Source organism: Bombus pyrosoma, linkage group LG11, assembly GCF_014825855.1.
Source record: "Bombus pyrosoma isolate SC7728 linkage group LG11, ASM1482585v1, whole genome shotgun sequence".
Classification (NCBI taxonomy): domain Eukaryota; kingdom Metazoa; phylum Arthropoda; class Insecta; order Hymenoptera; family Apidae; genus Bombus; species Bombus pyrosoma.
In genome coordinates, this window is record NC_057780.1 from 1,977,547 (window position 1) to 1,992,304 (window position 14,758).

A 14,758-nucleotide genomic window follows, 5' to 3' on the forward strand; every position below is an offset into this window, starting at 1 on the left:
TTCCGCGTGGATGATTTTTCTCCACTGCAGCGATCCTCTTTTCTCCGACAGACGCTTTTCTTCTTCTTCTTCTCCTTCTTCATCTTGCTCGTCTATTCCTTTCCCGACGCGGATTAATTAGTCGCGTCGTTGCCGTAAACGAGCGTTCTTTCGACGAGCTTGAAACGCGACGCGGCGTCGCGCCGCCGTCGTAACATCAAACATTTTTCAATCCTGTTACTTTGTAATACCTAATTATACGACGATTCGTGCGTTTAGTATAATTTTCGAAACCACGTTCATACGTATATCCTGATCCGATTCGCGTGGCGAACGTACAACGATATCCGGAGAACACGCGCGCCTCTAAGTTTCGTGAGATCGCGACGCGACGATATGGTAGCCGGCACGTACACCAGCTGGTCCAACTTTTTGTCCAGGGTCGACAGCTGCGACGAAAACGAAAAATCCGAATTGGAATCAGCGACAGCAAGAAACCTCGACCCCTTCGACCATCCAAGGGGATGTGCGTGGCTACGGAATTATTCGTGGGCCAAACGCGTTTGTCGCGATAGCAGAACAGTCACCGTCGAATACATCTGTAGATGTTCAGCGTTCCCAATCGCGTAGATACGATAGTTGCGCTAGCAAAAAATTCAGGATCGTACGTTTAATTCTGTTACTTCTAGTCGCATCGACTAAACGGTATCGCGTTACGATTCGTCGTTACGTTTCCACTAACCTTTTTCTCTCTGGAATCCATTTCTCTCAGATTTCCGGCTAATATCGCGTCTATCGAAATCGCCGGCCAATCGTAGCTTTTCGATCGAGTTTGCTTGGTTCCGTTTCATCGAAGAAGCGTGGTCGTTTGGGATGTATTGGGTTGGCAACTAAGTGACTGCGGATATATCGATACCATCTATTGACAAAATCCGCAATCACTTAGTTGCTAACCTGAAAAAAGAGAAAGGCACGAGTTTATCTTGCATTTAACTTTTATTATATAATATTATGCCGTATTTCAGTTACATAATTTTAAGTATTCGATACCCTATTCGTCATATAGGCATACACGTACCTAAGAACATGTTCGGCACATATACACCTATATATGATGCACACACGTGGCGCATACCGCTGCGTGTTTGTTTTAATAATCGACTTTATTATCAATATACAAATAATGGAAGACATAGCAGCACCTAGAAGTGCTGTTCAAAAGACGACCTCTTACCTAAAACATTCGTAAATTTTATTGTTCTCTTTTCCGCGAGACTGTTGTAAACCCCCTCTCGATAGCTTCATCCTGTAATTCACGCTGTTGCCGCTGCAAACGAAGCGCGATATACTTCTAGCCGCAGATTTGTAAACAACGTACTAAATTATCGTAGGTAACCAAACTGCGAGATACGTAATGATAGAGTATCGTAATCTTTTTTTTTTTTTCTTTTTCTCTCAATTCGATTTAATTCACCTTTTTTTATTTCGCATTTCACGTTTCGTTAGGCTATTACACGACGGATACGTCGTACGTTAAATTTTTGCGACACACCGTGATCTTGTACGGATACGCGTATATGTACTTGCGCGCGGCAAAGAGACGTTACGTACACAAATATACGCAGCATAGCATGGTACACGGACGAATTCTCTTTTCCGTTCTCGTCTTCCTGCCAGTTTGGAATCGCGCAACTACATAGACAAGTATCTCTGGCCAGATGTACATTGTCGTCAAATTACCGACGACACGTAAGTATCGTTTAATGTCTTCGTACATTTGAAATTGATAGTTCTTTGTAAATATGTTACATTTTATGCTGCCTTATTTTTAATAAAAAGAAAGTGCTACGACACTTTACTTCCTAGTCGGTTCTTCGTTGCTCCAAGCTTCTCGCGCAATATTCCATTCGTGTTCGTCTTGTTTCTTGACTCTCGACGAACGTAGTCTATCGCGTTTACGTAGAATTACAAGCGGTAATTTGGAATTGAAATCGCGGAACGTTGTGCGACAACTTGTTGGCGTTGCGTTTAATAACCGCGCGACTTTAAAGAAAGGCGAAACGAGAGAAAAAAGGGATCGGTACTCGATCTAGTGTTAAGTGCAAGCGTAATATCAAAGTCTAACGCTATGTAACGATATACGATACGACACGAGGTCGACGCTTTTGGCAATTACATTGAGAATTCAAGGGGAAATTTTGGTGTTTCCGACGAACATCGATATCGACCTGCCGCGATCGTACGACGACAGCGTGTTCGTGAAATAGGAACGTTTCGATAAAATTTCTATTACCACCTCTGAACGAAACAACACGCGCGCTCGGAGCATTAATAATTATAAAACTGACCACGCTTGTACCTGCGTGGGTCGTGCACACGTTGCACGTGTGCTTCGCGTGTAAATGATTATCAGCTGATACCATATACCGATCTCGGAAGGTATGGAAACAACGGTAATGCTACGTCTTAGTCGAATCGAAATATAAAGAAATAGAACGTCTCGTTTGGCACGGCAGGCTCGTCCAAACGATAAAAAACGATCGTGCTTCTTGCCGCGACTGTAATCATCGGATGTATGTATTACGAGATCTTAGATGTTTACGCATATTGTCGTTGCCACTCTGTTCGAACACGCATCGCGAGTACATGTGATTCTTATCGATTTGTTTTATATATTACGACTTAGATTCGACGTAATACGATTACGAAATATTACGATTAGGAAATATTCACAAATTTCTTCGCAACAGAATTTATAATGGGATATGTAATCATAGATCAACATTAATATTATGTATTTGGATATGTACATGTCTCTGTGCGCGTGCGCACGCATGCCTCAAAGGCGTGAGCATGTGTATGTATGTGATTGTTACGTACACATAGAGTGCATATGCGCGTACGTGAATGCGTGTAAATTAACGTTCATACGTATACGTATGTATCGTGTGTACGTATGTACGTACGTATGCATGCATGCATGCATTTATGTAAACATGTATATACACACGCACGCACACATACACACGCAACATATACGTATATACATATATGTAATTTATGCGCTTACACTCATATCTCGTTCTCTCACGCGCTCACGCACGAAGCTCGTATGCGCGCACCCACTGACTCGTGTATGAACGCGCATACGCATGCACTCGTTCGCTCACTCGTATGCACGTATTTATCAATTATATAGGTATTAAACCGATAAACTAGTATACCATTTTCATAACTGTTTCATAGAAACGGCAACGCTAAATTCATTTCAAAAACGTTAATTCACGAGTATCTGTGTGTCTCTGTCCGTCTGTCCGCTCTCTGTCTATCTGTCCGTGTGTGTACGTGTAGATGTGCGTGCGTGTATATGTGTAAGATCAATTCGAACAAAGTCACGCGAATCGCGTCGCGAGTGTGCTTGAAACAATCGCGATAACCAACGTGGAAAAGAAATGACAAGGACGACTCGCGCTACCACAAAACTTGATCTCCATCTCCTCCGGATGGTAGTTTATACATTTCGGAGGCCTACGACGATACAAACGTTCTCTTCTCGCGATACAAGCACCAGGCTCCGTCAGAGCCTCTATGGGCTCGATGCTCAATTGTTTACTCCCGCATGGACACAACGTGTCTACCACCAGCAGAATCAAATTCGTATGGCGAATCTTTTGTACGCTGAACGGCCTGCAAACATATATATATATATATATACATCTTTGAATGTTGCGACAAAACGACGATAAGTCTACCTACTGTCGATTAAGCTTGTGCTCCCGAAATTTGCTGCATATCAAACGGAGGACATTGTAAATCTGAGATATAAGATCTTCGTTTCGAGATTTTATATCTCGGATCCACTATCTCGCCCAACGATTCCTACCAAATATCGTCCGATCGATCGTCGGTGCCATTCGGAATAATATCCGCGATCGCAAATTATCTCGCTGCGAGTGGTTCCCGAACGAGAAATATACCTATACACCTACCTTTCGCAACCGGTGTCATGACAGTTGGTTAACTTTCCTTTCAACGGATTACTTTGACCGCTGGTATTCAATCTCTCGGGTTGTAGAATATAAAGATCCGTCTTCTTCTCGCAAGATCTCAAATTTCTCTGTGGATAATGGGCAGACGTAGCTCGCGTTGTCCCAGGAGAAACAGGGGTTGCGGCGGCAATTGCCGGAAGCCTCGGGAACGCCTCTTCGTTCCCCTCCGTTGTTTCGTCGATCGAGTCTCTACTTATCACGAACGGATCGAACTCGTGAACTTCTCCCATCGAGTCTTCTGAAAGTATATTTACGTTCGAGAACTAGGAAATTCGCCTCTTTTCTCTTTCCGCATAGCGTTCTTTCGAGCGAATATGTCTTACCATCGAGTGCCCTCGCGGATTCGCCAGCGAACGCGAAAGCAACTTGCCATAAATTTTGAAAATTAAAGCCGAACGCCATGCTCCACAGAAAATTTCCCAGTATCGCGATCGTTGTCGTGATGGATCCGGAGAAAGTCCTCGGTGCGGCCGATTGATGAGATTCTTGCGGACTACAAGTGCCCTGGTAATCGGTCACCGTTACTTTCCTGAAATCGACAAACGAAATTAACTCGAAGATGAAAACGTACGAGCCCAGAGGCGTGTAGTGTTCTTCTCCTTTCTCCAACGCTTTCTTCCATTTCAAAGTACTATCGCGCTTCAAGATTTTTACCTATAAATCCTGTCCTGAACCAGAGAATCCATTATAGTACCGTCGATTTCGCCGAAGAATTTCCCGGTATGCTCGTGTCGTTCGCTGATTATAATGAAACCGTTATTGTCTAAGATGTAGCAGTCTAATGCTTCGGAAGCGCAGTTCTTCTTGCAGCTCGTACCACTGCACTGAAAAGTAGAAGAAAATTGTTATTAAACGAGTTGCAAAAACGGCTGTGATTCGTGCAATTTGCCTTCGTTCTTCGGCTCGATTCGTATTCCAGGAAGGAAAGCAAAAAGAGCGTGTAATTGATATTCCATACAAATTTACCGTCGAAGTAATGTTGACGAAACGAGAGGCCAGTGAAGAATGTTGAAACTGTAAACCTACGACCGCTGCTGGTGCTCTATGTCCCGTCCCGATGAAAACCGCGTGAGTGGCCGTGACCAGTGGATTGGGGCTGTCGGCTAATTTGCAATTTCATTAAATTTACCATACGAACGATGTTAAGAAACGACAACGAAAGAGAGAAGAGAGAAAGAAAAATCGCTATAGGACAACGTTCGAGCGTTAACCATTTGCGATCGAACGTGGCCACAGTGGCGATATTTAACATTTTCTCTTCAAACTGTAAACGTCGATCGCTTCAACTACGATAGTTCGCTGTGTGGCAGTGCCGCGAAGAAAATACGTCGATCGCTAATGGTCAAGTATACGCGTATTATTTGATCCGTGGAAAGTGGAAAGCTGCGAGAGCGCAAGTACTACTTACCGGCGTCAAAAGGCACGCTGAAAACGAAACTTTCCGGTTCTATATAGTGTTGGTCGACGGCGCGTTTATACCATGAAGAATCTATAGCTCTTGCATACTCGTCAGCAAACGGGCTAAATAAACAACAAAATTTTCATCACGATTACCAAACGTTTTATCGTAAAGTTGAACCGAAGAAATTTCTACCGCGATGAGACTCTAATATGTTGATGTTTTTGTTAGAAAGACAAACATGTACGCATTTCAGAAGAGACGAGAAAAATTCGTATGAGATTGAGAAAACGGAATTAAACGACAATGAGTGTTTGACATTTACGGTTCGTTCGTGATTTCTTCAGTTTGTTGATGCTCGTGCCAACGAAATAGGCCGCTTTTCGTTGCGATGAAACTCCTTGTTACACCGAATGTGCCTTTTCCTTGACTGCAAACACGAAGGTAGTTATATGGAACGTAATAAAATAAGTAAGAGACGGCGCAATAAAAGTATAAGAGAGCACAAAATATCGTTGTTTTCATATTCGATAACGAATATGAATAATTACCGCGTAACAAAATCGATACATAGAATACGTACTTTGCAGAATAAAGTTCAAGTACGATCAAACCTATTCATTCTCTGATTTCCGTTAATGTTGCTTAGAACATGGAATGTGCACGATACAACTTCGCGATTATCGTATGTTCTTGAAAAGAAGTAAATCTCGATGCCGTACTTTTACAGTTGTTGAGGAACGAGGAACTTCGTACGATTCATACGAGTTGATTAATCGTTAAGAAAAAGTCAAGAGAGATACGAAAAATATAACGACGAAAGGGATATCGGATCATCAGGAATATTTTCGCAGGTATCGTAAAACGAACGATTAATACGACATTTAGGAAAATATCACCGTGCAATATATCGACGAGTGCGCTTATACAAATAATTGTGCATAATGGATTACCTGTGCAGTAGAGCCATCAGTATGGCAATAGGGCTAGCGGTGGAGACACACAATATAAAATGTAATAAAAATATGCGATAAAAGGTAGCATTGTAAATGAAAAAGATTAGCCGTTGCGCATAGTACGTGTCGCGTTTGAACGAACAACGCTACTATAGTATACATGTATAATGTGTAATATGTACATAGATACACAGATACTTTTCTAATCTTACTTGATCGAAGTGATTGTAAGAAAGAAATTATAACAAGTCGAACAGTTAAGAACGATCAAAGTTATTTTGTTTTTCTTTTTTACTCTTCTTGCACGCTTTCCAGCTCTTTCTCTCTGATTTCACATCGTTGCGCTGCCTTTTCCTTTTCGTTTCCACGGATGACCGTACACCTCCTTAATCTGGCTCTCGTTTCCTTGCCATCCCCTTTTCGTCGCAAAAAGGGGTCCCTCGTACCTTGAACAGTGTTCTCAACAACGCAGCCCCTTTTCATTATCGTTCAACGATGCATCTCGTTCGCAACACGACTATGCGAGTCAACGGCGAGAGGGGGAGAAAGTAGAGTAGGCAGCGATTTTACGATATCAAATAAGATATGTTATTTGATAATCGGTGCGTGAAAAAAAAAGACCGCGTGCTTGCTTGTGCATTGCAGTGCGTTGTCAATATTTCCACTATAAGTGTCCGCGCATGGAGGACATGCATCCGCGAGTTCCACTCACGCAACCCACTTACCTTTGATTTTCCTCTTTGTGCATCGCACCTCTTTTGTCGAAACCGTCGGTGACCAACGCATCCAACACGAGGGACTGCACTAATGTTTTATCACCTACGGAGTAAAAACAATGGTAGGTGAAAGCTGGCGAACCATTTATTCATTGCTACAACTTACAATAATAAGCATCTTTGTCGGGCTTGCTCGCTTGTTTATGATGCGAGCTCGGACTCCTTGGTCTCAAGGACATCCATTTCCACCCCGGGCTTTGCGTTCGTGCCAAAAAATGGAGAACGCGTTCTTCGGGGGTGGGAAACCACTTATCGGAAGCCGAACTATATTCACAGTACACCCAATCGGGATGCACCTTCCAATTGTTCCCCTTGAAATAGTCGGTTACTGAAAACGTGAGACGTACCAAATTATAGAAATTACTTTATTTTATTTATTGCTTCGTTTTCTATCGAAGACATACTGCTGCTAATTTGCTTACCGTTTATTATCGCACGTTTGATTTCTTGTTCGGCCTTCAATTGAAACATACCATAATTTTCGGGCAATGCCAGCCCCAATGAAAACGGAGTTCCTTCTATCGGTGTATAAAAATAATTGTGACGTCTAATGGTAACTCGTCTCTGTATGTATATGCATGAGCGCGCGCGCGCGCGCGTGTACCGGAAAAATAACAAAATGCCTATGTTAAATAACGCAACGATAGGAAACCTTCTACATGTACCAAGATAAGGCTCAAGTTTAAATATGCATGTACATGAATGGAGATAGCTACTGCCTCTTACCGTACCTGTCGGTATACGTATATTTTCAAAATCAGAACTTTTCTTCGACGTATGGCAAAATAGACGCGTAAAAGATCGATTCGAGCGTCAACAGACGTGTAAGAAGCAGCATGTAGCGTTTCCAACGTCATTCTTTCACTCACCATATTGTCGTAATGAATTTTGATCGCGAAACTAGTTTCCCCTTCTTTTTGATCAATCATGTCGTGCCTCAACTGTATAACGACATATATGTGTATAACGACATACCATAATAAAGAAAGAAGGTCGATAATATTATTATTAGGTAGTTATTAGGGACGCTTACATCGAGCAGAAGGGAATTGTTCAACGGGTGCAACGGTCCATCGTACTCGGCAAGTTCGACTTCCGACAAATCTACGTTGATATACGTGGGTTTTAACGTTTCCTCGTACTGCAACGAAACGAGAGCAACGGAAATTGTGCAACTGGAAAACGTTAATTTTTGTACTATGCTACGATCTGTGTATTTGATTTGCTTACGTCTACGTTTCCTGGCTGCGTAAATAAAAACAAATAATGCGATGTCAGTGAACATTAAGGCTATGAGTCAACAGCAATTAGATTAATTTCCTCTATAAAGCATTCCACGAAATCATTGCTCACCAATGGTCGTAAATCCGGATGATACAAAACGCGGCCGTTATTGTCGACGATAAAAGAATATGCGTTGACACCCAACTACAAATTCGAAAAATAATCTGCGATTAATCTGAATAATCTGCTTTCCATTGCGCGTGAACGTTACATATTCGCATAACCGATTTTATCTACCTTATGAGGTGAAACCAACTTCTGTATCTCTTCTACAGGTACATCCGTGCCGACGATACCCAATAAATTAGCCGTTTTCATCTGCAACAGATACATAATAATACATAATGATACATAATGATACACAAGGGAGAAAGAAAAAAGAATATATATATATATATATATGTTTATGACAAGCTTTTGATAAACTTTAATATATTTCAAGCTAGATAAATGAAATCACCGTTGCAAACAGTGACAAGATTCTAAATTTTGATGAAAACATATTACCGTATAATTGCGACGATCTAAAATAGGCGCGGTGACTGACATCATTAACTGGCCAATGTGTTCTTTACCATATCTACCGCTCTGAAACAGAAACACAGGAGAAGACAACTCCGCGTACAGCAGATCACGTTTGGATATAAGACAGATATGAAGCAAAAGCGAGGGTTTTCAATTTGCTCACCTTTCCGCCAACGTAAGCTGGACTCCAATGAATAGGGTGTTCGTGTTGGTAGAGCACCATAGGTCGTGCGAGCACTTTTATATATTCAAAAACTTTACTTCTAATGTCTTCCAGTTCAGTGATCCTTGCGTAGAATCCTGCATAATAGAAATGATGGAGACACGAATAACACATAGTCTACTTACGTAAAGGCATAGTACAATAAACAACTATGATTTAGCGAATGAACTTGATAAATACAGCAGAATTACGTTTGTACGAACTGCATTTATTCGAACCAAATTTTAGTCAATCCCCAATTAAATGAATTCTTACTAGTTGAATCCAACTGTTTTAACAGAAAGTTTCGCTATATGGGCGAAAAATCATAGATGTAGCGAGGGGAATCAGTGAAATCCTATCGTACGAACTTCAATCAGGTGCGTAATCTATTCGCGTTCCGACAAGTTCATAGGAATTGAGTTTTACTTGACGCTACTGTAGTATCGAGCATCGTCGATAAAACTTAAAAAACAAAAAGGGAAAATAAAAAGAGGCAAACAAGAGGGAAAGAACAGCGAATACGTACCTTTGTTCGAGCATGCTACGTTGTGTAATTCCGGACTTTTATCACCACCAATTAGATACGTAAAAATACGGACAGGCATGTGAGGCGAATTGTATCGTTTTATCACCTCTGTAGGTAGGCCAGCGTTATCCGTAGTAATTAACATGATCGCTTGATTGCACTGACTCCCTTGTACCGTTTTGTTGTATTTATGAAGAATCTCGAACGCGGTCCCAAGAGCAGCCGATATATTTTTTGGCATTTCCTCGTGCTTCATGGAACTCGTTGCTATTTTCAATTCTTGGATATTTTCAGGTGACGCTTGGACCAAACTGTCTTTGAAGCATTGTACGATCTCTTCCGCGGTGTCTCCGTAACGATAAACGTTAACGTAATCGTTGGGACCCAAGGTATCGAGTATAGTTTTAACAGTAGTTACGGCCAAACGCTTATTCCTCTCTGAGACGTAGCAGTCGATATCGACCAATATCGCCAGATCTTTCGGACTATTCGCGGCTCCAACGAACCAGTTAGAAATTCGGAAATCGTACACGTCTCGAACGACTCGATTCGCGCTTTTACCAGTGCTGAAACTTCGTTCCTCGATAGGCGGCCAAGAAATTGCTGGAACAAGTAAACGATTATCGTTACGGAGGAGAAAGGTCTCAGTGAGACGAAACAAATTATAAGAAGAAATCGATAATGCGTGTTGGAGAAACCGTACCAGGAAAACGTCTTAAGAATCCCGAAGTCGCTCCGTAATATTGCCAGGAAAGCGAAGAGTCGCTCTCATAATTATTAACAAACAACAAATCCAAATATTGACTCCATTGGATACCAGCGGCTACTTCGCGATCTGCAGAGAAAGCAAATTTAAAATCTCATCGAAGGGGTAATAGCGTAAGAATATCATCTAATTAGATCATTTAGTCGCGTTCCTATCAGGGCCATGATCCTGCGGTTTTCCTGTATACCTACCAATTTCTTTTACTCCAGCAGGTAATAAAACGGCCGAAAAAGTAATGTTCACAGCTAAGTGATCGAAGTGTCGATTAGTCGAGAGCAAGGGTTCTTGTCCCGTTCCCGACATTTTTCCGTCTGAAGCAACGTCGAAACGCTGAGAAGGATAATATTTCGGCACTACGTTCCCGTCTCTCGGTGCCGACACAGCTGCCTGTTCGGCACTCTCTACCAACCTCTGTAAATGTTCGTTAACGATATACAATGGTCTTTTCGTTTTTTGTAATACAATCATCCTTACCATAACGGCGTTCATTTTAAAGTCCAACATGTTTTTTACTTCCGTGGCTATGTCTCGGACAACGACCAGTCCATCCTTTTTCTCAACTTGTGCTTCCATATCGTGATATTTCTGAAACGAAAATGCGACAAGCCAAGTTTTCCACGTGTACCGTACTATCCTTACAAATTATACCTTTTAATCTTTAATTCTTTAATCATATGAAACACCTATTACCTATAAATAACGTTCAGATATACCACGGCAATTGCATAGTTAACCTTTATTCGAATGAAATTCGTATCACTTCGCTATTTCAAAAGTTTCTACTCTTCTAGGCCTGCCACTCAAAAAATGAAAAAAGAATGATCGGTTGCTTACCCTTTGTATTTCGCTCATTTTCGTAACTTGTTTGCCAAATTCCCATAAATCAACGCCAAATTTTAAGGCCCAGTTTTTTACTCTGCAATACGACAAAGATAACGTTAAGTGGACTGGGATCTGTAGCGAAACACGTTTCGTGTATTTTGATCTGCATTCTGTAAATATTCGAATCGTTAAAGTACGTTAGTTCACGGTATTATTAACATTATCGAGTTCTTTTATTTCTGTCTCGATTTTTTTCTTTCGTTTGTTCGCTGATTTGCGAATAACAGGCAAGAAACAAAAGATTAGAAACGGTTGATATCGGAGAAGTGAATTTGACCGTTCAAATTATGAAACTCGATATCGAGATAACAAATCGTAAATGTGTCACTAAACGAATAAGGAAGATATCGAGACGAATATCGTTATATCGATTGTTAATTGCGCCTTAATTTAGGGAAAATGTCGTATTACGATGAAGTTGCACGCTACTTAACGGTTCGGTTTGAACCGAAATCGACGATTGTTCTGCTCGCCAGCTTCCACATATACATACATCGTATAGCTTTACGTGTAAATGAGCACCATTGATGCATTTGTATGTATGTACGTACTTACGTACATGCTCACGTGCGCACGCACGTAGGTCGTACGCATACACGCCGATTCTGATCCTCGTTAATCGACTGTGTACGCGTAACTCTACACGCGCCTGCGTTCTTTCCAATTTTCGTTGCTTTCCTTCGAGAATCATGGAAAGTACTATGCTGTCTGTCTTTTAATGCAGTCAGATATATATAAGGAAATACATATTTGTACTATTGCGCGCTGTGACGTATTAGGTTTCGGCATCTTTCGTGTCTCCTTTATCCCTCTCCCCTCTACCACAGTAGACAAAAATATAAATATTTTTCACATAAAAAGAGCAGTAGAATACAATTACAGTTTCGATTGTCTTTAATTTTTAACTTGCGTTAAAGTCGAACCGATTACCATGCTATCAACGATACGTTTTGATACGTTTAACATCGCATGTGGATATACTCCTTTCTTAAAACATCCACGCCCTTCCATTTATAATATTCTATATTCGCCTTGCTTTGTTAATCCCATTAATCCCTTCTAAATTGAGTCATTGTTTTATCATTCCCCTTTTACTTGCTAAATACACGTGTAAACTGAAACGATATATGACAGAAAAAGAAGCTATGTATCCTTACTCGTTATGAGGTATATCCTCTTCTTGCTGATAACTTGATTTGATCCATAACAGTAACAACACTCCACAGTGCACAAATTTTTCCACGGACAGAAACATTATTTCGATGCTATCGATGAGCAGCCGAATACGAATAAACGATGAAACGAACGAACCAATCTTTTAAAAAAAAACGCATACGTTAATTCGAAGTAACCTCTCGAAAAGAATTAGTCTTACCGCTCCCTCGTAGTAGCGATCGATCGGCCGGAACACGCGAGTCAGCGTTACGTGCGTAAATTTACCGTTTCGACGGAATCTTGTTTATCCATATACATCTACATACATTTGATAGAAAACACAACTTTGTAACGCTTATATACGCTAGTACGTAGAAGCTTCTATGTATGATTCTTCGCCTTCTTTCATCTTCTTCTTTAAACGTACTCTCCGCACCTGACGATCGAAACTACGCTAATCGTATAGCCGTCGAACGTAAAAAACTCCTTTCATTTCACTACGCACGTTTTCGACGTTTCATTGCGACGAACGTTCGTACGTATTTGTGCGTCTGGCATTCTTCGCTCGGACATATATATTTCGATTCCGAATCAAATCATTGTTTTTTTTTTTTTAATGTGTCGCCGATGAGAGTGTCACTATCGATGATAACGATACGACAATGACGACACAATGCAACCAGAATGGTAACGACGTCTACGACGACGATAACGACGACGACACGACGACGATGTATATAGAGAAAAGTTCGTAAAAACTAGCCAATCAAAGCAAGTTCAACAACACGTAATTCACCTCCAACGCGCAGTTTTTCGTCGTAAACATTTTTCAGAACATATTACGAACCTCTCTAACAATCGAATCATCTCAAAAATAAAAGCATCTTCGACGTACGCGCGTATGAACACCCGATCGACCGATCGCCCGAAGGACCGAACGACTAACCAACCAAGACAGAAACGAAAAAAACGATCCTACGTCAAATCACCCCCTAGACAGTAAGTCGGTGTTCTTCTTTATTATCGTATCCTTCCCAAGTGAACGTATATTTTTCTTTTCACGAATAAATTAGACATTGTTCGATGCGCTGTCGACACGATTCGTTTTGTGAGATTCACGATTGCACCACCGATTACCGCCTTGTCGCGCGATCTCTCAAGTATGTTCACACCGTAACGCGCAGAGAACCCGAAAGAATGAAGGACGAGGGTGGGACAAGGGAGTAGTTGTAGGGAGGAAGAGAGAGAGAGAGAGAAAGGGAGAGACCAGAAGGGGTGGGATACGAAGCAAAGAAGGGGAATGCGGAGGAGATAGAAGAAAGAAAAAAATGACAGAAAAATCAAGTATTTGCACGCGTTACGCGCGCACTGAAAAATACGATACGCGAAAATATAACGTACAGCGAAAATATAGGTTCTTTCCCGGTGAAAAATAACTATATTACACGCGATGACTCCGTTCCGATAACACTTCTTCATGAAAATCGGACAAAGATGGTGTACGAGTCGCTTTATGCTCAAACGAAAGGTGGCTGGCTGGTTGTCTAGCGCGCGCGCATTACTCTTACTACGGTACTACGTTAGACTCGGGCGTTTTAGGAGTAACGTTATTCTACTGGTGCGAGCGCGTGCTCGCAACCACCCCTGAAAACAGGAATGACGGCAGTCGGCGAATATCAGCTAATGGTAATGGTAGTAGTGTTGTTGGTGACATTGGCACCAGCGGGGATGATGCTAGTGGTGCGTGGTAGGGATGACGATGGCGATGGAGGCTGCAGCGATGAGAGCGGCGACAGCAGCGGCAACGACGGAATCGGGGATAAAACGGAACTAGGGGAAGAGCAGCTTAGATTGACGACTCCAAGGTGGGGAAGGTAGACAGTAGGAGGTGAAGGTTGCCAGATATGAAAACGAGTAGAGGCGATACGAGAGAACAGAGATAGATCGAATACTATCGAGGAGGAGCTGTTCCTTGCGAAAGAGTGAAACCGAACGAACGGACAAGTTTAAGCTAGCGAGCAGACCGAGATGCTCGCAATCTCTTACCATAATAGAGATGGTCGAAATGACCGGGCGCGCAAGCTCGGTATCATTGATTTAACGCCTATCTATATTTTCAAGCGCAGAGACAACTTCCTAGATCCCAAGGATTTTGGAAGCTCCAACGGTTTTTCCACCTTTATACCTCCTCACTTTCAAACGTGAACGCATAATTAAAAAACAACCGTCTCGTCTTTCGCAATTCATCTAATTAAA

At 41.7% G+C, this 14,758-nt stretch overlaps 1 protein-coding gene across 3 annotated transcripts; it reads right to left on the reverse strand.

The window, feature by feature from the left end:
• Positions 1-956: 956 nt before the first annotated feature.
• Positions 957-14,675, reverse strand: LOC122572901 (voltage-dependent calcium channel subunit alpha-2/delta-3). 3 transcript variants are annotated; one of them, XM_043738566.1, is made up of 25 exons: positions 13,904-14,675; positions 12,505-12,662; positions 11,300-11,381; positions 10,940-11,050; positions 10,657-10,876; positions 10,403-10,534; positions 9,700-10,302; positions 9,132-9,268; positions 8,951-9,031; positions 8,681-8,761; positions 8,513-8,587; positions 8,390-8,404; positions 8,193-8,300; positions 8,029-8,100; positions 7,582-7,723; positions 7,266-7,487; positions 7,109-7,202; positions 6,381-6,413; positions 5,753-5,857; positions 5,437-5,549; positions 4,995-5,131; positions 4,683-4,852; positions 4,352-4,557; positions 3,969-4,266; positions 957-3,666 (listed from the first exon to the last, which is right to left on the reverse strand). In XM_043738566.1, exons 1-25 carry the CDS (start codon positions 13,979-13,981, stop codon positions 3,372-3,374), a joined length of 3,768 nt encoding a protein of 1,255 aa, XP_043594501.1. In that variant the 5' UTR covers positions 13,982-14,675; the 3' UTR covers positions 957-3,371. The 3 variants fall into 3 exon arrangements, with proteins under 3 accessions (XP_043594501.1, XP_043594503.1, XP_043594502.1); XM_043738568.1 differs by lacking the exon at positions 6,381-6,413 and having other exon boundaries at positions 3,969-4,263; XM_043738567.1 differs by lacking the exon at positions 6,381-6,413.
• Positions 14,676-14,758: the final 83 nt, after the last annotated feature.